General features: G+C 44.4%; 1 protein-coding gene across 1 annotated transcript; it reads left to right on the top strand.

The window, feature by feature from the left end:
- Nucleotides 1-21,599: 21,599 nt before the first annotated feature.
- Nucleotides 21,600-23,414, top strand: LOC123124883 (cytochrome P450 76M5). The gene is made up of 2 exons (XM_044545426.1): nt 21,600-22,562; nt 22,646-23,414. The coding sequence occupies exons 1-2, from the start codon at nt 21,678-21,680 to the stop codon at nt 23,279-23,281; spliced, it is 1,521 nt and encodes a 506-aa protein (XP_044401361.1). The 5' UTR covers nt 21,600-21,677; the 3' UTR covers nt 23,282-23,414.
- The last annotated feature ends 528 nt before the right edge of the window (nt 23,415-23,942 follow it).

The following is a 23,942-nucleotide window of genomic DNA, read 5'->3' as shown; positions in this document are numbered from 1 at the left end:
CCCCTGCCCGCTATTAACCCCCACGCGCTCTCGACAGTGCGGTAGTACCGCGGGTCATCGCGGTAGTACCGTGGGTCATCCCGGTAGTACCGCCCGGGCAGAAGTACCGCACACAGGGCGGTAGTACCGCTCTTCCAGCGGCAGTAAAAACTTACTGCCGTGCTGGAAGCGCTAGTACCATGTCGGGGTTGCAGATGCGCAAGCACAGATGCTACCCACCTCCTGCGGTAGTACCGTGGCTAGCCACGGTAGTACCGTATACCCAAGAAAGTGCAAGTTTTGACAAAAATAGAAAAACACGGCCTTTGCAATGCAAACTTCAAGCAACTGGACACGCACACGAGCACTCATGAGGCAACTCAAACACAAACACGGCTCAAAGGAAGGCGAAAGACAACAAGGACCAAACGCAAACCAAAGCCTCTCAAAGAGAGAGGGCGGTGGCCGGAGCCACCTATGTTTGAGTCAATTGGTATGGCACCACGAAGAATTATCCTTGGGCCCATGACCAAAACTTGTCTTTGAAGCACAAGTACCATAAAAATGGCTAATGTGAAAGAGTTGATCAATTTATGCATAATGGGGGAGGGCGAGTTCATTGAGAGAACAACACTCCCCCTATGTTCATGCCTACACCTAAACAAGATATCAAGATGAGTATGGTGGGGTGTGCAAAGGTTCAAGCCACATTGCTCAAATCAATGATATTTAGCTCATGCCTTAACTCGTGAAATCTTGCTTCATCCAAGGGCTTCGTGAAAATATTTGCAAGGTTATCATGAGTGTTGACACAGTTGAGCTGGATCTCCCCTCGCATAATGTGATCCCGGATGAAGTGATACCAAATCTCAATATGCTTCGTCTTGAAGTGTTGCACCGGGTTGAGAGAAATCTTGATGGCACTTCCATTGTCACACCAAAGAGGCACTTTGTCACAAATGACACCGTAATCCTTTAAAGTTTGCCTCATCCATAGGAGTTGAACACAACAACTACCGGCGGCCACATACTCCGCTTCGGTGGACGAGAGAGACACACAACTTTGCTTCTTAGAAGACCAACTCACCAAGGAGCAACCAAGAAATTGGCACCCTCCGGAAGTTGATTTCCTATCCACTTTGTCTCCCGCCCAATCCGAGTCAGAAAAGCCCACAAGGTTGAAGTTACCTCCTCTTAGGTACCACAAGCCAAAGTTTGGGGTATGAGCCAAATATCGAAAGATTCGCTTGAACGCCACATAGTGGCTTTCCTTAGGTGCGGCTTGAAACCGTGCACAAATTCCCACACTCAACATGCGGTCTAGATGCACAAAGGTAAAGCAAGGAGCCAATCATGGAACGATATATCTTTTGATCCACCGCTTTACCATTGGGATCTATGTCAAGTTGGCATTTGACGGGCATTGGAGTGGAAGCTGGCTTGACATCACTTAGCTTGAATCTCTTGAGCATGTCTTGAGTGTATTTGGCTTGGTTGATGAAGGTTCCTTCTCTTCTTTGTTTGATTTCGAACCCGAGAAAGAACTTCAACTCTCCCATCATGGACATCTTGAACTTTGAGGTCATGAGAGTGGCGAACTCCTCATTGAAAGCTTTGTTAGGAGAACCAAAGATAATATCATCAACATATAGTTGGCATACAAACAACTCCCCTTTGACCTTCTTAGTAAAAAGAGTGGGGTCGATTTTCCCAATTTCAAACCCACGATCTTGCAACAACTCGGTAAGGTGCTCATACCACGGACGTGGGGCTTGTTTAAGGCCATATAGTGCCTTATCGAGTTGGTACACATGATTGGGGAACTCGGGATCCTCAAACCCCGGGGGTTGTTTGACATACACCAACTCATTAATAGGACCATTAAGAAAAGCACTCTTCACATCCATTTGTTGCAACTTGAAGTTATGATGAGAAGCATAGGCAATCAACAAACGAATAGATTCAAGGCAAGCAACAGGAGCGAAGGTTTCACCATAGTCGATACCCTCGACTTGGGTGTAGCCTTGTGCTACCAAACGAGCCTTGTTGCGAACGATAATCCCATGAGCATCTTGCTTGTTCTTGAATATCCACTTGGTTCCAATGACACTATGGTTCCCCTTTGGCCTTGGCACCAATCTCCACACCTTGTTGTGCTCGAAGTTGTTGAGTTCTTCATGCATGGCATTAAGCCAATCCGGATCCTCGAGCGCCTCATAGACCTTTTGGGGTTCAACACAAGAAACAAACGCGTGATGTTCACAATAGTTTGCTAATTGTCTACGAGTGCTTACCCCCTTTCTTAAGCTTCCAAGCACATTCGTCATGAGATGATCTTTGGTAGTGAGCTTGGATGCAATCTTGGCGGCACGACGCTCCAATTCCTCCTCAGGAGAGAGTTGAGGAGCGGTTACTTGATCATCTTGAGCGTCGTCTTGAGCTTGTTCTTGATCTTGAACTTGCTCGGTGGTGAGAACTTGACCTTGGGCATCACTTGGTCGTTCACCACCATCTTGAGGTTGATCTTGCCCTTGATCTTGTTCATTTGGTTGAGGGCCTTCACTTTGTTCTTCGGAAGCGTGTGGGTCTTGGGTTGGTGATGGTTCCACTTGAGTGGAACATTGTCCTTCTCCTTCGGCCACAAGGGGTTCCTCAATGGGTAGGATATGACCAACACCCGTTCTTCTTATGGCTTGGGGATGAATTTCATCAGCTACATCACAAGTACCACTTTGCTCCACTTGTAAGCCATTATTCTCATCAAACTCCACGTTACACGTCTCCTCAGTGAGTCCGGTGGACTTGTTGAGGACACAGTAAGCATGAGAGTTTGTAGCATAACCAACAAATATGCCCTCATGAGCTCTAGCATCAAATTTAGACAAACGAACACCTTTCTTGAGAATGAAACACTTACACCCGAACACCCGGAAGTACTTGAGGTTGGGCTTGTTACCAGTGAGTATCTCATATGGAGTCTTGTTCAAGCCTTTGCGGAGATAGAGCCGATTGGATGCATGAAAACGGTGTTGATGGCTTCGGCCCAAAAGTTGTATGGAGACTTGAACTCTGCCATCATGGTCCTTGCCGCATCCATCAACGTTCGGTTCTTCCTCTCCGCTACACCATTTTGTTGAGGGGTGTAAGGTGCGGAATATTGATGCTTTATCCCCTCATCACTAAGAAACTCATCCAAGGTGTAGTTCTTGAACTCGGTGCCGTTGTCACTTCTTATCATCAAGATCTTTGCATAATGTTGATGTTGAGCTTCATTTGCAAAGTCGATGAAGGTTTGTTGGGTCTCACTCTTCCTCTTGAAGAAATATACCCAAGTGTATCTTGAATAATCATCCACAATCACCAAGCAATACTTTCTACCCCCAAGACTATCAAAGGATGGAGGCCCAAAGAGATCCATGTGAAGGAGCTCCAAGGGCCTCTTCGAGTAGATGATAGTCGTGGGAGGGTGAGCCTTCTCATGTAGCTTTCCTTCGATACAAGCACTGCAAGCACGATCTTTGGCAAAACTAACATTTGTTAGTCCACGAACATGGTCCCCCTTGAGAAGACTTTGCAAAGATCTCATCTTGACGTGGGCTAAACGGCGACGCCAAAGCCATCCCACGTCAGCTTTAGCCATTAGGCATGTCGCAGTCTTAGTGGGTCGCTCCGAAAAGTTAATCACATATAAACCATTCTCGACATGCCCAACAAAGGCTACTTTAAGAGTCTTGCTCCACAAGAGGGCCATGATATCAATATCAAAGAAAGTGGCAATGCCCATAAGTGCAAGTTGACGAACGGAAAGTAAGTTGTATGCAAGGGACTCAACAAGCATGACTTTCTCGATCGTGAGATCATGAGAAATGACAACCTTGCCGAGACCCAATACCTTAGAAGATGAGGCATCACCCCACTCGACATTGATGGGCATAGATGAAACCTTGTGCACGTCCACCACCAAGTCCTTGCTTCTAGTCATATGATTTGTGGCTCCACTATCGAGCAACCATGACCCCCACCGGAAGCAAACACCTACAAGAGATCAATGCTTGGTTTTAGTTACCCATTTTGTAATGGGTTCTTTGATGTTAATAACAAGGGTCTTAGGAACCCAAATAGACCATTCAATGTACTCATAAGGAGAACCAACAAATTTGGCATAAACATGCCCATCACTAGCACGACATAACACATAAGAAGGGTTAAAGTCGCCGGCTTTGTTGGAAGGGGTGGCATTGCCCTTCTTGACACCACCACCCTTCACATTTTTCTTCTTCTCTTTAGAAGCACCCTCTCCCTCCTTCACAAAAGTTTGCTTGAGAAGAGGAGGTGGTTTGGCCTTGTCATTCTTCTTCTTATTCTTGGACTTGGGTGCAAACCCAATTCCTTCCTTGCCCACAACTTCCTTTTGATTGCTCAAAAGGTCATTGAGGTTCTTCTCACATTGTATGCAAGACACAAGGCCTTTCTCAAGTTGATCCTTCAACTTGGCATTCTCCTCCACAAGATGCACATGCTCACAACATGGGTTAGTAGCATTTGCATTATCAATTAAAACCATATGAGGAAAAGTGGCTTTCTCCTTGGTTAGCTTCACTTGGAGTTGATCATGAGACTCCTTGAGGCTAGCATGAGCACCTTTTAAGACCTTGTGAGCCTTTTCAAGTATATCAAACTCCTACTTGAGTCTAGCATGGTCAACCCCAAGTTTTGCCTTCTCGGAATTGAGCACACGAGATACAACAAGAGCATGATCAAGATCTTTCTTTAATTTAGCATGACCATCGTTGTGTGACTCCTCAAGAGCCAAACGATGACCACGCTCTTCCTCAAGCGCATTAGAGAGATCCGAAATCTCATCGGCATAGTCACGACTATGCCCTTCCATCTTAGAGATGGTTTCTTCGTGAGCCTCGATCATGTCATTGGCTTCACCAAGTTGTTCCAAGAGCGCAACAAAGTGCTTCTTGGATTTACCCTTGAGCTTACTCATAAAAGACTCAAATTCATTTTATTCCTCATTTGACCCCTCTCTTTCATCAATGCAATACATCAAAGAAGGATTAGTAGTGATGATAGTTTTGATGTTGGGGGTTACCTTGTTGGTGGCTTTAGCCATGAGGCACTTGGCGGTGATGTTCTCGTTGGGTGAATCGAAGAGGGACACCCGTGGAGTTGTTGCAATGGCAACGGAGGCCATGGCAACCGTCTCACCATCTTCGTCATCATCATCATCCTCATTGTACTCTTCTTGTGCCACCAACCCCTTGGGCGGAGTCTTCTTGGTGAAGTTGTTCTTGTTGGGGAAGGACTTGGCCTTGTCTTTTCGGATAAGCTTGCCATCATTGTCTTCTCTCTTCTCATACGGGCAATCCGCAACAAAGTGGCTCACATCTTCTAAAATTATAGCATGTCCTCACACGTTGCTCGCCCTTGGTGCCACTTGAGTTGTTCTTGTTGAAGTTGGGCCTTGAGTTCTTCTTACTCCAAAATTGTCGTTAAGCGAGAGCCATGTGCTCATGATGTGCATACTTGGTATCTTCGGGGCAACACTCCTCTTCTTCCTCTTCACCCTCTTCTTCCACACTAACCTTGGCCTTCAAAGCAAGGTTGGGCTTCTTTGCTCGTTGAGAATGCAATACCGCATTGTCGGCGGTCTTGTCCAAGATCCTCATTGCAACAAACTCATCCAACACTTCACTTGAGGACAAGGCGTGGAAGTCCGGCCTTTGACAAATGACGGAGGACATGGCCTTATGGTAAGGCATCACGGCCTTGAGAAACTTGCTCTTGATCCAATTGTCATCCGTATCCTTGCTCCCATGATCTCAGAGTGAGAGCGCGAGAGTGGTAATCTCCGGTAAAGCTTTCGAGGTTCTTCATCTTCATTCATTGCAAACTCACCGGCTTCATCTTGCACCACTTCAAAGTTTGAGCGTTGAATGCTTGCGCTTCCCTTGTAAATGGAAACAACATGTTGCCATGCTTCCTTGGCCACGGTGAAAGGTCGGAGATGCGCAATATCTTCAGGTGGAATTGCTTCTTGGAGAATGAAAAGAGCGGACTCGTTGAATTGATGATCCGCGGCTTCTCTAGGAGTGAAGTTGCTTGGGTCATGCGGGTAGAAACCTTGCTCAACAATTCTTCAAAGATTAGTAGAACTATGATTTAAATGACGTTTAAAGCGATAGACCCAAGAGGCAAAATCCTCATTTTTCACAAGCTTAGGTGGAGGACCAACATGATTCATATGCGTGGAGGGAACCGGTCCTCCATAAGTAATAGGAGGTTCAACATGGGCAAAGATGCCATTTCCACTTCTACCACTAGGAAAAGGAACTTGTTCACTCGTAGCTTCCCCCTTATTGGATTTAGCATCCGTCACCTTGTTAGCGGGATCACCCACTTTCATCGGTGCGGTGGATAATTTAAGGCCTTCTAAAAACTTATTGAACATGCCTTCAACCTCGGTCGTCATGGAGGTTTTTAATGTGTCCAAAGCCGCATTGAACTCCTCACGAGAGACCGAGGATCCCCCATCGGCCGTAGACGAGAATGAATTCACACCGGAGTGCTCCTTCCCAGCGTCTACGGTATCAACCATACTCTTCGGACGACAAAGTCCTTAATAAAGAGACGAGGCTCTGATACCAATTGAAAGGATTGATATGGTTGACTAGAGGGGGGATGAATAGGCAACTAACAATTTTTAGCTTTTCTTTACCAAATTAAACTTTGCATCAAAGTAGGTTGTCTAGATATGCAACTAGGTGAGCAACCTATATGATGCAACAACAACAAGCACACAAGAAAGCAAGGGATACAACACAATATAAGCTTGCACAAGTAGAGGTAAGAGATAACCAAAGTGGAGCCGGTGGAGACGAGGGTGTGTTACCGAAGTTCCTTCCCTTTGAGAGGAAGTACGTCTCTGTTGGAGCAATGTGGAGGCACAATGCTCCCCAAGAAGCCACTAGGGCCACCGTATTCTCCTCACGTCCTCACACAATGCGAGATGACGTGATTCCACTATTGGTGCCCTTGGAGGCGGCGACCGAACCTTTACAAACAAGGTTGGGGCTATCTCCACAACTTAATTGGAGGCTCCCAACGATACCACGGAGCTTCACCATAATGGAATATGGCTCCGCGGTGACCTCAACCGTCTAGGGTGCTCAAACACCCAAGAGTAACAAGATCCGCAAGGGATTAGTGGGGGAATCAAATTTCTTTTGGTGGAAGTGTAGATCGGGGCCTTCTCAACCAATCCCTAGAAAATCAACAAGTTTGATTGGCTAGGGAGAGAGATCGGGCGAAAATGGAGCTTTGAGCAACAATGGAGCTTGGGGAGAGAAGAGGTAGTCAAATTGGGGAAGAAGACTCCCTTTATATAGTGGGGGGGAGATCCAACCGTTACCCACTTATTCAGCCCGCGACATGCGGTACTACTGCACAGACACGCGGTACTACTGCAAGGGCTTGTGGTACTACCGCTAGACGGTGCGGTACTACCGCTCGCGCGGCAGAGACCAGATGAGGCCCTGTTGCGTAAAGCAATGAGCGGTAGAACCACCAGAGCGGTACTACCGCAAGGCAGGGTTCAACTGGGCTGGGAAGGCACAGACTAATAAAATTACATCTGTGGCTACTTCTGTTGAGTTTCGGTCTGTGCGAAAATCCGGCACGGTACTACCGCTCGCAGGGAGCGGTACTACCGCGTAGGGCGCGGAAGTAACAAATTACTTCCGCACCTACTTCCATGCGTGCCAGCGTTCTGGGCTAGTGGCCACGGTACTACCACTCGCGAGGAGCGGTACTGCCGCACAACGCGGTACTACCGCTTCCCTGGGTGGTACTACTGTGGACCGCTGCGGTACTACTGCTCCCTTGAGCAGTACTACCGCACGCCACAGAAACTATAGCACTTGGAGGCCTTCATCTTCGCATAGACAAGGGTAAACGACCGGTGCTCTCCAATGACGCGAAGGAAAGGTGATGCAAAGGAACAGATGTGTACATGTTGATTCCACCCTAACTTTTCGAAGCGGACACCCTCTTAATAGTACGTCTTTCCTACGACTCAAATCCACCAAAAAGAAATGTAGAGAAACGCCGTCTTTGATATACTCCGAGGGGCACCGAATCGTCTTGTGCCTAGACATGAGATCTATGAAATGCTCAATGCACATGATTAGTCCGCAAATGCATTGTCATCAATCACCAAAACCACATAGGGAGAAATATGCCCTTACACCTGCAAGGTTCAGTTTCACATTCTCTCCAAAGTTTGGATGGAGTTTTTGCTCTTTAAGGTGACGGTTCTTGTTGACACGCGGCTCGGCAGACCCCTTTGCGTTGTGTTTGTAATACTTGTGGTGCCTAATCATTTAATTAGTTTGAGTGTGGAGTTCGAACTGCACTTGTTGTTCCTAGCAAGTTGTAGTCTCTTGTAATTTGTCTTCTGCCTTTTATAAGAATAAGGTATGTCTAGGCGTACTCTATAAAGAAATCTTCTCTGCTATGCATATGACACTTGTCGTAATTTGAGGGTTTTGTGATTTTCTTGTATATTTGTTCTTTTAATCATTTATCTCTTAAATCATGCGCCCCAAAAGTGAACCATTTTCATTATTGTATTTCTCGTGTCGAGATCTGTAAAACTGTATCTCATATTAATATACCTGAACAAAAAAATTCTGAAAAAAGGGAGCCAGAAAAAACTAAACAAAACCATAAAGACAATTGTGCTTTTTTTGTGAAAAAGGAGATTTTATGCTTTTTCATTTTTTTGGTAACACAGTTATGCTTCACCATGACGCATAACTGTGCTTTTCACTTTCGGGAAGGAAGGACAATGGTTCTTTACACAGAAACACAGACGTGCCTCACAGTGAAGCACAACTATACTTGTCATTTCTCACGTGTTCTTCAAGCAAGAAAACCATGAGAAAAACAAAAGGACAAATGTTTTTTTAGAAAACTAGGAAAAACCAAGAAAATTTTGAAAACCTGAACAACCCTAAAAAACCGAAAACACGTGCAAAAAAGGAAAAAAATCATGCGCATGCGGATGCACCCTGCCACGACACGTGGTGGCGTCTGGGTGACCACGCGACGCACTCCCATATCGCTCAAGTTTCCACTGCATGTTCATTCCAACGGGTGCCCCTTGATTAGTCGCTCTCGTTTATGCCTCACTCTCTATTCTTAGTGAGCACTAAGGTCGCGTGTCAGAGCTAGATCTGGCAGATCCCTCGGTAGGGTATCCCAGCTAGGCGACTTGGCTAGATGGTAATAGAAGCAAGGATTTACCCAGGTTCAGGCTTTCATGGTGGAGATAATACCCTACTCCTGCTCATGTATATTGCGTTGGGGTGTGTACAAAGTACAGATGAAGTACCAAACAATTATATGTTAAATTCTCTACAACGAGTCCGAACCTTGGCTTATATAGCATAACGAAGGCCCTAGGGTTACAGATCCTAATCGGCTACGTCAATAGAGAAAGAGTCCTATACGGCTCTGGTATCATCGACTTGTACGTCAAGTCTTCCGGAGTCTTTGGTGAATCTACCATGGACTGCCCAATGTGACCCAGGACAACACCAACCTAGGGGTCCTTAGCCAAGCCTACAAGCCAGGAACCGAAGTGGTGAGATGCCCCTTGACCGGGACACCGTCAGCACGTCCTTCACAATGCGCCCCACATGTACCAATCCCAAAATAGCCAATGGATTTATTTTTATTCATTTATTTGTTTATCATTGCAGCTTGGTGCCGAATCGCACTGGAAAGATAACACACATTTTAACTCGGTTGACCCGTTTAGCTAGGTTCTCTGTTTCCAAAATTTGGAAGGTTCCATTCCGGTTCGTGCCCCGTTGTTTCATTTTTCGTTCTTCTATTGTTTCTTTCTTTTGGTTTTCTTCGGGGGGTTTTGAAGCTTTTTTCAATTTTCTAAAAATTCTTTGGTGTTCAAGAAAATGCCTTTATAAAAAATGTCTGCAGTTCCAAAAAAAACAGAATTTTAAAAAATGTTAGGATTTCAAGAAAATGTTGATGTTCTCAAAAATTCTTCACAATATCTAAAAAAAATTTGTGTTTGCAAAAAATGTCCATGTATTCGAAAAGCGTTTAGAATTTCAAAAAATGTTTGAGATTTAAAATATGTTCAGTTTTTTATAAACTGTGTGCTATAGTGTTCTCTACGGGAATAACCGAGTCAGTGCAATGGTTGCTATAGGAAACACTGAGTCGCTCCGGTGATTGCTACAAGAAAACGCTCCCTCAGTCCCGTAATATAAGAGCGGTTTCTACACTACACTAATGTAAAGACCGCTCTTATATTATGGTGGAGTATGTAATGAACGCTGACACGGACAAGTGGGCCGGCCAAGGCAAGCGCCATGTGCATTTCTCGGTGTTTTTAAGTGATGTCCATTTCTCCGCGTTTCCTATTTGACGCCCGCGAGCGTCCAGATGCTGCGCTTCCGCTGAAGCGCTCGACAGAGCACCGCGAAACGGGCCGGCCCAATTCCAGCGTCAAAGCAGCCAAACTGGTTTTGGGAACATTCTAGAAGGATCCCTCAACCGATTTTTTTTCTTTTTTTCCTTTCTGCCAGTTTTCTGGTTTTTTCTCTGTTTTCCTTTTTCTTTTTTGTTGTGTTTTTTTTTCTGTTTCTGCTTCTATTTCTTTCCTTTTTCCCTTTCCTTTTATTTATCCCTTTTCGTTTTTATTTTATCCTTTGTTTTCAGAAACGTTTTCATTTTGCTCATGATTTCAAAAATTGTTCATAGTTTCAAATTTGGTTCACTTTTTAAAAAATTTGTCCACAATTCAAAAAATTGTTCATCGTATATCACTAAATTATTCAACATGTATTTACATTTTGTTTAGCGTATATCACAAAAATGTTCAATGTGTAGTTCAAATTGTTCAGCGTATATTACACAAAATGTTCAATGATCCACTTCGTATTCCACTTCATCCGGATTTCGATCAATAAATTTTAGCATTACCGCTCAAAAAAAAAAGCAAGGGGCGCCCTATGTCTCGCTTTAAGCCAGACCTAGGGAAACGCTCGCGTTAGGGCAGCTCCAGATGGGCCGGCCCAAGAGCGATGGAGGGCACAATCTCTGTGTTTTTTTCTGTTTTTTCTTTCACGTTTTTTGTTTCATTTTTTTACACTTCCAAAAAGTATAAACATATATATTTAAAAAATATACATTACATAATGTTTTGAAAAATGTTAATCATGCATTTAAAAACGATAAATGTGTATAGAAAAAATGTTGAGCATGTATGCAAAAAATGTACACAAAAATATACAACGTGTGAAAAAGTTGATCGTGTAGTTTAACAGAATGTTAATCAAGGTTTGAAAAAGGTTAAACAAGTACTTCAAAACTGTTAATCAAACATTTAAAAAATGTTAAATGTGTATAAGCAAATTGACCATGTATTCAAAAAAATGTAAACTTGCATTTTACAATGTTAAATGTGCATAGAAAAAATATTTACCATGTATTCAAAAAATGTTCAATTTGTATTTGAAAATTGTTAAAAGTGTATAGTAAAAATGTTCACCATGTAATAAAAAATGTTAACCTTGTATTTGAAAATTGTTAAATGTGTATATAAAAAATATTGATCATGTATTAAAAATTGTTAAACTTGTATTTAAAAAATGTTAAATGTGTATAGTAAAAATATTGACCATGTATTCTAAAAATGTTAATCTTGTATTTAAAAATGTTAAATGTTTGTAGTAAAATGTTAACCATGTATTTAAAAAAATTTAAGTTGTATTTAAAAAATGTTAAATGTGTATAGTACAAATATTAACCATGTATTTAAAGAAATTAAACTTGAATTTGAAAAATGTGAAATGTGTATAGAAAAAACGTTGAGCATGTGTGCAAAAAAATGTTAAAATTATATTTGAAATATGTTAACAAAGAATTTGAAAATAAAAAATGTTAAATATATATAGGAAAAATGTTGAACATGCTAAAAATATGTTAAATTGGTATTCAAAAAATGTTAAACGTGTGTTAGAAAAATGTATTTGATATATATAAAAATATTTATAAAAATAATGATACCCGTGAGTAAACAAAGAAAACTGTTGAAAACTGAGAAACAAACAAAAAAACCAAAGAAAGATGAAAAGAAAAAACCCAGTGAAAACCGAGAAACACCTAAAGAAAATCAACAAAAAAAAGAAAGAAAAGAGAAAAACCAGTAAAACCAGAGAAAAACAGTAAAATCTGAGAAAAAAAATGAAGAAATCATGTGAAAAACAAAAACAAAAAACAGAAGAAAAAAACCGTATTTAAAAATCGGTGGAAAAAACCGCGTCAAATCGCATTAAGTACGCCTCACCCCGACTAGTTATGACAAACTGAATGTGGGCATAGTGGCTAGCTGCGCTGGTAATCTCCTAGTACACCGGGGTTCAATGCCTGCAGCTCCAACATTTTCCTTATCTATTTTATTTTAACCATGCATGGATGGGCAGGCCCGATAACCATAAACGCTTTAGCAAGACATAGTATTGTCTATGTCTCGGTGAATGCGAGATATATTAACCATGCGTGAATGGGGCGGCCTGATAACCATGAACGCTTCAGCGTTTTAAAAAGATTCCGTAGGGAGTAACTAATGAAGAAGTATTCCTTCGGGAGCTCCACAATGGTCAACTGGGGTGGGCTGAGACTTGGCGCGCTCTCAGCCGCTGCCACGTGTCGTGCTCTGGGGGCTCCCTCTGATTTTTTTCGCACGCGTTTCCGCTTTTTAGATGGGTTTTTTTTCTGGTTTTTTCAACTGGACAAAAAAATTGTGCAAAAAATGTGTTTTTTCCTTTCGTGAGACGCACGACCGGAAATGAAAAAAATGTGTTCTTTTTTATTCCTCCGCGAGAGACACAGTGCCTCTCGAAAACAAAAGAAGTTTTTTTCCTTCAGCGAGAGGCACGGTTTTGCTTCAGCGAAAGGCACGGCCGTGCTTCCCAGAAACGAAAAAAAATGTGTTCTCCCCTTCGGCGAGAGGCTCGAAAATGGAAAAAAAATATCTCATTTTCTTTCTTTTTCCTTCGGCGAGAGGCACGAGTTTACTTTTCTGGAGTCACGGATTTGCTTCCATGAGAGGCACAGTGGTGCCTCTTTCGAAAAGGAAAAAAGGTGTTCCCAATTAGGTTATTTCGTCTTTTTTTCGCGAAAAAAAGTTCATCAAAACCTATCAACATGAGAAATCCAATGATGAAAACGATTGGAAATTTGAAAGGACGGTCTAAGAGGTAAAACATTTTAAATAAACGAATTTACAAAAAAGAGAAAATTCAGCGTGCAAAGAGTGCTCCTGAATTAGTGACTCGAACACGTAATGTCTCGCTGAATGCGAGATATAGTCGACGTGCTTAGCGAACGCTCTAAGTCCGCATCGGCCGCGGTGCGTCCTACCTGGTCTGGTCTAGGCCCAAAATAGCCAGCGATTTTCACTTTATTCTTTTTCGCTTTTATTTTTATTATTTTTCTGTTAAAGCATCTTACTGTTTTTCAGGTAAAATACCAAAAACTAAAACTGTTCATGGACTTAATGTCTCCAACTATTTTAAGAAAAATAGTATATTTAAAAAGTGTTCATACATTTTTGGAAATATGTTCATCGTGTGTTAAAAATGTTCATCACATATTTAAAAAATGTTCAGAGTGTATATTTAAAGATGTTCAACTATTTTTTAAAAAGTTCATAGTGTATTTAGAATTTTGTTGGCATATATTTAAAATAATTTGAACACGTTCACCACATATTTATAACATATTCAACGTCTATCTTACAAAATATTTAACATGTTGAATAAAATGTTCGCCGTGTACTTAAAAAATGTTCAACCTGTGTTTACAAAATGTTCACTATGTATTTGAAAAATATTCAACATGTATTTGGAAAATATTCCTCGTGTAATTGGAAATATTTAACTTGTATCCAAAGAATGTTCTGATTGTATTTGAAAATTGTTCAACGTCTATTTGGAAATGCATCAACTTGTATTTAACGAACGAAATTACTAAATTCCAGACCACCGAAATTTTGTAATAGATCCGAACATATCGCCTAGCGTTGGATTGGGATCAAGCGGTCCCGATCTTCATTTGTTTTTTCTTCCATTTCTCCACCATCCCGTAGTTATTGGACCGTGTTAATTATCCCAACGCTAATTACTGGATCGCCTTAAGTACCTACATCTCCTTTAACCACACCTCCTAATTTAATGCATGCGCATTTAAACCATGATTTAACCGTTTTAGGCTCTAGCTAGCCAACCAATGAGTCCACCAACTGTTTGTTGTTTATGTTGAAGACAACTCGTATTTAATCTGTCGGTTTGAACTATTATTGAATTGCCAAACTGACAAACGACAAACCCGACCTGAATTTTTAGAGAGAAAAATTGACCGCTCAATGCTCCAACACGTATGGGATCTAAACGAAGTGGTCAGGATTTCCAATATTTCACCCTCTTCTGCGCCAGAATCGTGGAAAAGAGGATGATATGTGAGATGTGTTGTCTCGCTCGAAGGCCTGATCGTGCTAACTTCTGTGTGAATAACACGGTAATCATCACACTGTGGACCTCATAACTTCATAACTTACCTACAGACACTATGGTAACTTTTGACCAAGGGAAAAAGTTGTTGAAACAAATCCCAGTAAGTTCTTTGCCAATAGCATGATAATTTGCGCACACAGACATGATAACTTATGTACAAACGGCGCAGTAACTTTTCAAATAAGAGAAAAAGTTGTTGAAAACACAACACGGGTAACTTCTATGTAAATAGTATGGTAATATATGCACCTCAGAGATGATAACTTACATACAAGCATCAGGTTAACTTTGGCCAGTGGATTTTTTTGTTGAAGACACACCTCCTGGTAACTTCTGTATAAATAGCATATGGTAGTTCTATCTACCTCAGACCTGATAACTCACAACAAACAACGTGGTAATTTTGACACATGAAAAAGTTGTTGAAAACATATCCTGATAACTTCTACATGAATGACATGATAATATATGCACCGCACATCTGATAACTTACGTACAAATGCCATGGTAATTTTGACCAGTGGAGTTATTATTTTTTGAAAACATACCCCTGCCGTCCAGATTTATTGAGCCACAAGGCAATGAACATAGCATGAACGGCAAAATAGGTGTGAACGTCCACCGAATTATTCCACTTGCTAACAAGACACACATTTAATAAGAAAATGATGCATAGTAATGGTCGTCGAATGAAGTGACGGGCATGCCTCTGCCTTCATAGTATGGTGAGGGAGGGAAGAAAAAGACTCCCGGTAACTTTTGTGCAAATAGCATGGTAATATACGCATAACAGAGCTGATAACTTACGTACAAACACCGCAATAACCTTTTGTTACCCCAGGATAAAAGTTGTTCAAAAACATACCTCGATAACGTCTGTGTAAAGAACATGGTAATATACGCATAACAGAGGTAATACTCACGTACAAACACCACTGTAACTTTTGGCTAAGGTTTTTTTGTTTGAAAAACATAACCCCGATAATTTTTATGTAAATAACATTGTAATATTCGACCGCGTACCTGATAACTTATGTACAAACACCATAATAATTTTGATCCGGGCAACCCTGCAAAAAAAACTTTGATCTGGGCAAAAAAGTTAAAAAACACACCCTCGACAACTTCTACGTAAACATCATGGTACTTTATGCACAATAGATATAATTATGGGTGGCCAATGGCCGGCCGGCACTTGTCTAAACGAGCCTGGCCTGGCACGACCCGCAAAGTTCCGTTTTATAAGCGGGCAATGTCGTGTCGGCACGTGGACCTCACCTCACGGCCCAGAGATAATTTACTTACAAATGCCATGGTAATTTTGAAACGGACAAAAAAATAGTTGAAACATACCCTGGTAATTTTGATGTAAACACCATGATAATTTATGTACTGTAGGCGAGATAGTTTATGTAGTCCATGTGTGGTAACTTTTAACCTGAAAAAAATCATCAAAACATATCAACATAGAATCTAGTTTCAAAGATCTTGATGAGTCGATTTTTTTATGTTAAAATATAATTTAAATCGGAACATGGTTTGAGCTACAAAATATTTTAAAATTTTGAAATAGAAAGAATCTTTTGCTGATATAATCTATTTTGTCTCTTAGTTTGTATGCATGCATGAAATCTGAGTTAAGGCTGCATGCGCTTCCGCCTCCATAAACACGATTAACTAGTAGGAAAAGGAGAGTTGGATTAGCTAGGAAGGAAAAAAGAAAGTGTTAGGATCTATTACTATTTGCTGATCAGTCGGAAGTAAGTTCATTCCTTTACTACATTTTTAAAAATAAGAAAAGAGAAGGAAAAAACAATACATAAAAATGTAAGAAAAAAGAAACAAAAACAGGGGGAAAACACTAAAAGGGAAAAGAAAAAAAGAATCAAAAAAGATCAAAACCCACGAACGATATTCAAAGAAAAACCATCCAACACCGAACTAGAAAAAATTGATCCCCAACTCAGCTGTCTCCGCTCGACCCTATTAGCTTGGCCTGCATCTAGGTGCTTCGACGTGAGCTCGAAGTAGGAGTCACAGTAGGTGAGATTTAACTAGCCGCCGCCACATATTTTTTTGGTCTCATCGTCTCTAGCTGCCATCTTGGCGCTAAGAGGTGGGGGACCTCGGATCTTCAAGTGTTTTATGTTTTTCACCATGTCTAGTGGTGATCGGAGGATTGTGAGAATAAAATTACCCTCAGGCTCCAACCTCTTTTGGCGGCACCATGAAGTTACAGAGTTTTGTGTTTTTGCAGATCCTATTATCAGGGTCTGATGGGTTTATGTTAGCCCACCCTGCATTCTCTCACTATACTTGCTTTACCCATCTTCTCCCACAAACCAATGAGGCTATAACTATCGCCGCAACCATCCACTCGACGCCACACTTCGGTAGCCCTCTCGCATCGCCATGGCTAGCGGCTCTGACGATGATGAGCTCATGGACATCAGCACGGGGAGGGGGTACCTTGGCATGGGGGACCCCGACATGCCTTTGCCGCCACTCTCTTGATGCACTGCCTCCTCTTGATAAACTCTAAACCGTGTCTACAAGCCTCGCACGCAGCTTCGTCAACTCACAACTATTCATCCGACATCATCACACCATTTTGTGGTGCCGGATCGATCCACGCAGAGCCATCCGATGGCTCCTATTCAAAGGGGAAGATGATTCAAAGCATCCCACAGACAGCACCAAAAGCTCACGCTAAGCCCCCAAGCTCCACTTGGACCGATGACTCAAGCTTGTGCAAAGGTGAGTTAAAGTTGAGGTGACTTAACTCCTTGATGAACTTCCCATACACACTATGTGCACTCATGAATGAAGGCCTGGAATGCGAAGGCACGAAAATAGGTGTGAAAGCCAAGGACTCGGAGCGAGAAGACGTACCAAAGAACGAAGAAATGTTGAATTTGCATAACCAGACTATCCAGACCAAATCCAGAATATTCGAAGCAAGACCGAGTGGCCGCGGACACACACGCACACTTGTGCGGGACTGTCCGAGCCGTACCCGAGCGAGCTTGGACACACCCATATATTCTGGGCGGAGCTAGCTCTCAGCGACCGCGGGTGGCTACCGAGGACTGCTCTATGCAATCTTTATTAAATAATACCATGACACCATGGTTAGCATTGTTGTTTGATGGGGAAAATACTGGACAATGTCACCATGCATAGGCTTTGCGAAGGCTTCTTTAGTGGGTCATTGGTTCTGCCTCTGCAAAGACTTGTGCTGAACTGTCTAGTGTTGGTGCCACCACTACCAAAAAGGCTGTTGTTGGACTGTCTAGGCCATTTGAGGTGGACTGCCCAGAAGGAGCGAAGTGACAACCATCCTGAAGAGCCAAAGCCTCGTGAAAACTTCAAGCTTGGACTATCCCGGACGAATGCCTTGGACCGCCAGGTTAGCTGCCTACACACAGTAAATGGCCCATGGTACATGTGTCTTTCCCCTCCACCGACCCCTCCGTTTGGAACCTATATAAGTCGTACGTCCTCATAGATTTAGGGTTAGAAAATCATTTAGACAAAAGCAAATTGAGCTTTTCTCATCTACCTCTCCCCAAGGTGATTCAAGGCCTCCCTAGTGGAGAATACTGCCATGGAGTTCAAGGCCACCTTCTAAGGTTTTGTATCCAAGTCTCCTTTTATCGAGCCACTACAAGGCCTCTTATCTTAAAATTAATTGGTGATGAACCCTACCATGTACCCCTTTTCTCCTTTGAACTTGAATGGATTGACTATACCGATCGAGTAGCATGTAGGTCATAAGAGAATTCTTGACTTGACTTCCTTGTTGGAGGATCGCATAATCAAGATGTGTGTTGCCAACATGTGCTATATTAGCAGGCCTTGCTAGTTATCCTTGATGCTCTTTGTGCGTTCTTCATTCTCCTCATGTTTCCTCTCCCCCACCTCCAATTTGTAAAGTCGGGCACCTGCCAGAGCCTCCCACATCCCATTCTCTCCAATCATGGGTTACCTCGCACTTTATTATGTCTTTTGGCACACATACACGAAGTAACACAATTGATATATACATACTGGAGTTGGAATCTCCAAGACACCAACAATCCAAATGTTAGAAACAAGAGTCCCTAGGACCCAAAATTCGCTCCCGCATATTTGGTGTTTTCTAGTTCCTTTAATGTCGTAGACCTTAGTAGGTGGGGCTCTTCGTAATCGTGTGCACTACTTACAAATTGTAGGTAGCGTTTCTTATCACGGTGAACCGAACTGTTGTATTTGGAGGTTTTATAATAAGAGTTTTATTCTGTTAGCTCCTTTCATGTTATTGTGAATTTTGAGGTCTTGTTCCAATCTATAGCTCTGATATTTGAAATTTGTGTTCCCGCTGGAATTCGTGTTTTACTGTGGCTGCTTAATAAAATCCTGCAAAAGTTACATGTTTATACACTTGAATCCTGAAAATTGCCAATATGTACCAATTTTGAGAATAGACAAGTGTCAATGTGATAATGAATCCACAAGGCAACTCTAAAGGATACCCAATAAATAAAGGAGGATCCGTCTGAGTAAACCCTTAGTGGAGTATTTTTGCTCCACCAAGTTTTCGCTGGACCTAGCTGATCCCTATATATAACAGATAATTTTTTTGTTTTTTCTGAACTTATGCAAATCTAGTATACATTGCAACTACATATTAGCACACATATTGAGACTAAACATAAATATGAATGTTCAAGCAAATCACGAATATAGTTTACAAACCAAATTCAAAGTTTACAAACCGAATTATTTAAATTTAAACACATCGAATGGTCGAAATGTACCAAATAACATGTGATAGAAGAACTAGGAAGCACTATGATGTTGACACTGATGCTCAATAAGATAATCTTAGAGCTGAGCATGCACTTGTCAGTTCTCGATCTTGCGATGCTCTTCTAGGAATGCCAGGATCCTATTTGGATCATACTGTGGCTCAACCGAAGTCCCGTTGGTGATGTACCGTAAGTTCTCAAGCATCTCCCTCTCATATTTGATGATCATGTTATGCAATATGATGCAACAAGTCATGATCTGCCATAGAACCTTGGAGCTCCAGTACTCGGCAGGGCCACAAACAATTGCAAAGCGCTTCTAAAGCACATCGAAGGCTCTCTCCACATATTTCCTAGCAGCTTACTGACATTGGGCAAAGTGAATATTTTTGTTACCTTTTGGACGCGGAATTGTTTTGACTAATGTGGTCCATGGTGGATAGATGCCATCCGCAAGGTAGTAACCCATCGAGTAGTTGTGCCCATTGACCGAGTAGTTGCAAGCAGGAGCATCTCCTGTGATAAGCCTAGAAAACAGTGGTGATCTCGATAGCACATTCAAGTCACTGTGAGAGCCAGGCAAACCAAAGAATGAATGCCATATCAAAAGATCTTTCAATGCAACTGCCTCAAGAATGATCATTGGATCGTTGCAGTGGCCTTTGTACTGACCCTTCCACCCTGCAGGACAAATTTTCCATGTCCAGTGCATACAGTCAAGTGATCTAAGCATCCTTGGCCATCTTCTTGCTTGACTCTCTGTCATCAGCCTCTGGGTGTCTTCTCAGTGGGTGCTCTCAACTATTCAGGTCCAAAAACATCGATCACCCCTTTAGTGAACCTCTGAACGGCCTCCAATATTGTGTCTTCACCAATGCAGACATAGTCATCAACGGCACCGGCCGAACACCCATATGCCAAGACTCGAATAGCCGCAATGCACTTCATCAGAGGGCTTGCACTTAATCTCTCCACTTGCATTTCTCCAGAGCTTGAACCAGTCATCATACTTCTCAACGGCTTTTGCAATGGTCAGAAAAAGACTTGTGTGCATCCGAAAGCACTGGCGAAAGTACTTCTCGAGATAGGTTGGCTTTGGAGCAAAGTAGTTTCTCATGATCTTGGCAAGGCCCTCCGGTCTATCATGGTTGATGTGTATGCGGCCAAACCGCGATCCTCTCCTAGGGCGCCAAATATCATCAATGAAAATCATGCCTAAAACGGTTTCAAAGTCTTCGTCGCGTTCTTCCTCTTCGGATGACGACGAGTCTTCAAAGACCATCTCCCTCAACCTCTTCATCTACAATTCGAATGACTAGGTTCAATCCAAACGGCTCAGTTCAAAAAAGAAACGAGCGAAAAAACTCACCTAGGCAATTCATCGAACACTTGCAGTGCGGTGGTGATGCACCGGCCAGCCGCCGTCGTTTCGGCCAAACCGGCGGGTGGTGAAGTGTGGAAATGACCTGCAGCAGCACGGAAGCAAGGTCAGGAGCGGTGGCCACCGAAGAGGAAGAAACATGAATCAATCCGACGAATCGGTTATGGCGACGGCGATGGTGTTTCACCTCGATTCCGGCGACGACGACAGTGGACGAACGGGCCGGGGTCTGGCAGAAGGGCTGCGAGGGCCAGGGGAGGCAACGCGGTAGCGGCAGGGGCCGGCGGGCGGCCATCGGCGAAGAGGCAGTGGCGGGGTAGAGGCGACACATCGGCGCGAGAGTTTTGCTCTGAGCGGTAGGGACGGAGTAAAAAATAGGGGTGGGATACACGCGGGAGGATAATTTATCCTCCGCTAACGGCTATTGGGGATCGGCTAGATGCGCATTAGATGAGGAAAACCCAATTTATCCTCCTCTAACAATGAATAGGGGATCGGTTAGAGTTGCCCTAACTGAACCGGTCTAAAATAATCATGTGTGTGCTAAATAGAGACAGATGTGGATACATGATTTATCTAAGAAATTTGCACTCCAAGTTGGAACATAGAAAACTCGAATACTTACTCAAGTTGTCTTCCACGACTTCTCAAAGCAATAGAAAACTGCATTGCCAAATCATGTTCTCTTTCCCAACTTGATCGAAACAGCGCACGCTTTGCAACTTGCAACCATTGAAAATGTTTAAATTAGTACTTGGATGTTTGAACCTTGTGAAACAAGTTATGTGCAACCTTTTGATGTCACAAAATTGTGCAATTTTGTGAACATACGTAACTGAGATAGCTCGGAATCTTGGCAACGAAACCTTACAAGTCAAAATACATCTTCAGATCTTGTGTGCCATTTCAGTCATGGAGCCCACACCCTTGTCAGTGTGCATCTCGCTGCTCTGTATCGCGCTGCTGTGCCTCCTATGGAACAAGTCAACGAAGCCCCCCGCCGGTGCGCCTGCACCGCCACCGCCGCCGGGCCCAACGCCGTTCCCGGTCATCGGCAACATCCCGAACCTGGTCCGCGGCGGCGAGCTACATCGCGCGCTCGCTCGCCTGTCGGCGTCCTACGGCCCCGTCATGTCGATGAGGCTCGGCATGGCGAGCCTCGTCGTGCTGTCGTCTCCGGCTACGGCGCACGAGGCGCTCCACAAGAAGGAGGGTGCCGTCTCCTCCCGGTGGGTCCCCGACAGCGCCAGCGTCATGGGCCACAGCGGCATCTCCATGGTGTGGCTCCCGAGCTCCAGCCCTCTGTGGAAGCACCTGCGCACCGTGGCGAGCACCCTGCTCTTCACGTCCCGGCGGCTCGGCGCCAGTCGCGCCATCCAGGAGCGCAAGGCCCGGGAGCTCGTTGACCACTTACACGCGAGCTCCGGCCGCCCGGTGCGCGTCGCGCTCCCCGTGTTCAGCGCCGTGCTCAACATGCTGTCCAGCGTTCTGTTCTCGGAGGACGTCGTCGAGCTGGGGTCGGTGACCGGGCAGGAGTTCATGGTGCTCATCGCAGACTCTGTCGCGGAGACGGCAAGGCCGAACATCTCCGACTTCTTCCCATTCCTCAGCTCGCTAGATCTCAGCCGCCGCCGCCGCGCGGTCGCCGCGAATCTCAGTAGATTCTACCAGTTCTTCGACGCTGTCATAGACCGTCGGTTGAACAGCGCCGAGAAGCCCGGCGACCTGCTGGAGTCGCTGCTCGAGCTCCCCGCCAAGTCCCAGCTCGAGCGGCCGGTGATCCGAGCTCTCCTAACGGTACATCACATTTTCAGGGACGATCCATGACTGATGAAATTAAAGCTGTGACCGTTGTAATTAATCTTGCTGTCATGAACCAGGATCTGTTCATCGCTGGGAGCCACACGACGACCACCACGGTGGAGTGGGCGATGGCGGAGCTGCTCCGCAACCCGACCAAAATGGCGAAGGCGCGCGCCGAGCTCAGGGAAGCGTTCGGATCCGGCAACGCAGAGGAAGGTGACCTCGCCAACCTCCCGTACCTCCAGGCCGTGATGAAGGAAACGATGCGGCTGCACCCCCCAGCGCCGCTGCTGCTGCCGCACGAGGTGTCGGAGACCGGCGTGACGCTCGGCGGCTGCTCGGTGCCGAAGGGCGCCCGTGTTCTGATCAACGTGTGGGCCATCGGGAGGGACCCCGAGGTGTGGGCCGAGCCGGAGGTGTTCATGCCGGAGAGGTTCTTGGACAGGGAGGTGGACTTCCGGGGGAGGGCGTTGGAGTTCATACCGTTCGGATCGGGGCGGAGGGCGTGCCCCGGGATGCCGCTGGCCGTGACGGTCGTGCCGATGGTGTTGGCATCGCTGCTCCACGAGTTCGAATGGAGGCTGCCGGATGGGATGGTGCCCGGTGATGTGGATCTCAGCGACCGGTTTGGCGCCGCGCTAGAGCTTGCCGTTCCCCTGAGGGCCGTGCCGGTTTGGACGAAAGGCGCGGAAGATTTGAGTTCTTCTTCGTGACGAACTCATTACCCGTTGACTACCTTTTCTTGATTTATTTTCATCATCAATGTACTAAACATTTCACATTTGCGTTCTATTATAAGTGCACATTTTGTTTGTGTGAGTACTGTATTGTAATTTTCTTTCGTGGGAGGAGCTATGTTTATTTATAATTTTGTTATTTAAAAAATCCAGGGCCAAACTGGTATGAACGCTCTAGCGGCCGAACCCATGCTCTCCACCCCTCCACCCGACCGACCGCTGCCGCCACGGCCACCGCCACCGCAGATGTGGCCATTGACCGAGCTCGCCGTGCCACCGTGTCGCGCCGCTTCCTATCGGGATGTCGTCTATCGCCATCTCCCCAAGGGAAAGGGCCATAACATCTCTCCATCTTTCCCAATATCGATGGGAGATCATGAAGAGGGGGATCCGATCTCGGACCCCATGGAGGATTTGGGGGAGCCAACGCGGCCGGTCCACCTACCGCTAGCGGCGAGACTTCGTAGGATTCGCAGCATCATTAGGCGGGAGGAGGCGTATGATAACATCCCGCTGGTCGTACATGAAGAAGTTGGAGTGATCTGCTGGACCACGTTGAAGGAGATGAGGAGGTTGCACGTGAAGCCCCCTGAGGGAGTCCTGGATTAGGGGGGTCCTCGGGCGTCCGGCTGTGTGA

The sequence above is a fragment of the Triticum aestivum genome, chromosome 5D (assembly GCF_018294505.1).
Source record: "Triticum aestivum cultivar Chinese Spring chromosome 5D, IWGSC CS RefSeq v2.1, whole genome shotgun sequence".
Lineage (NCBI taxonomy): Eukaryota > Viridiplantae > Streptophyta > Magnoliopsida > Poales > Poaceae > Triticum > Triticum aestivum.
The sequence above is the reverse complement of the archived record's forward strand: the minus strand, read 5'-3'. Positions and strand labels throughout refer to the sequence as shown.

Excerpts from the sequence above, each read along its gene's own strand:
- LOC123124883 (XM_044545426.1), top strand. The coding sequence starts at position 21,678 with ATGGAGCCCACACCCTTGTCAGTGTGCATCTCGCTGCTCTGTATCGCG. Across the intron at positions 22,563-22,645 it reads TGATCCGAGCTCTCCTAACG|GATCTGTTCATCGCTGGGAG; the intron begins GTACATCACATT and ends GTCATGAACCAG.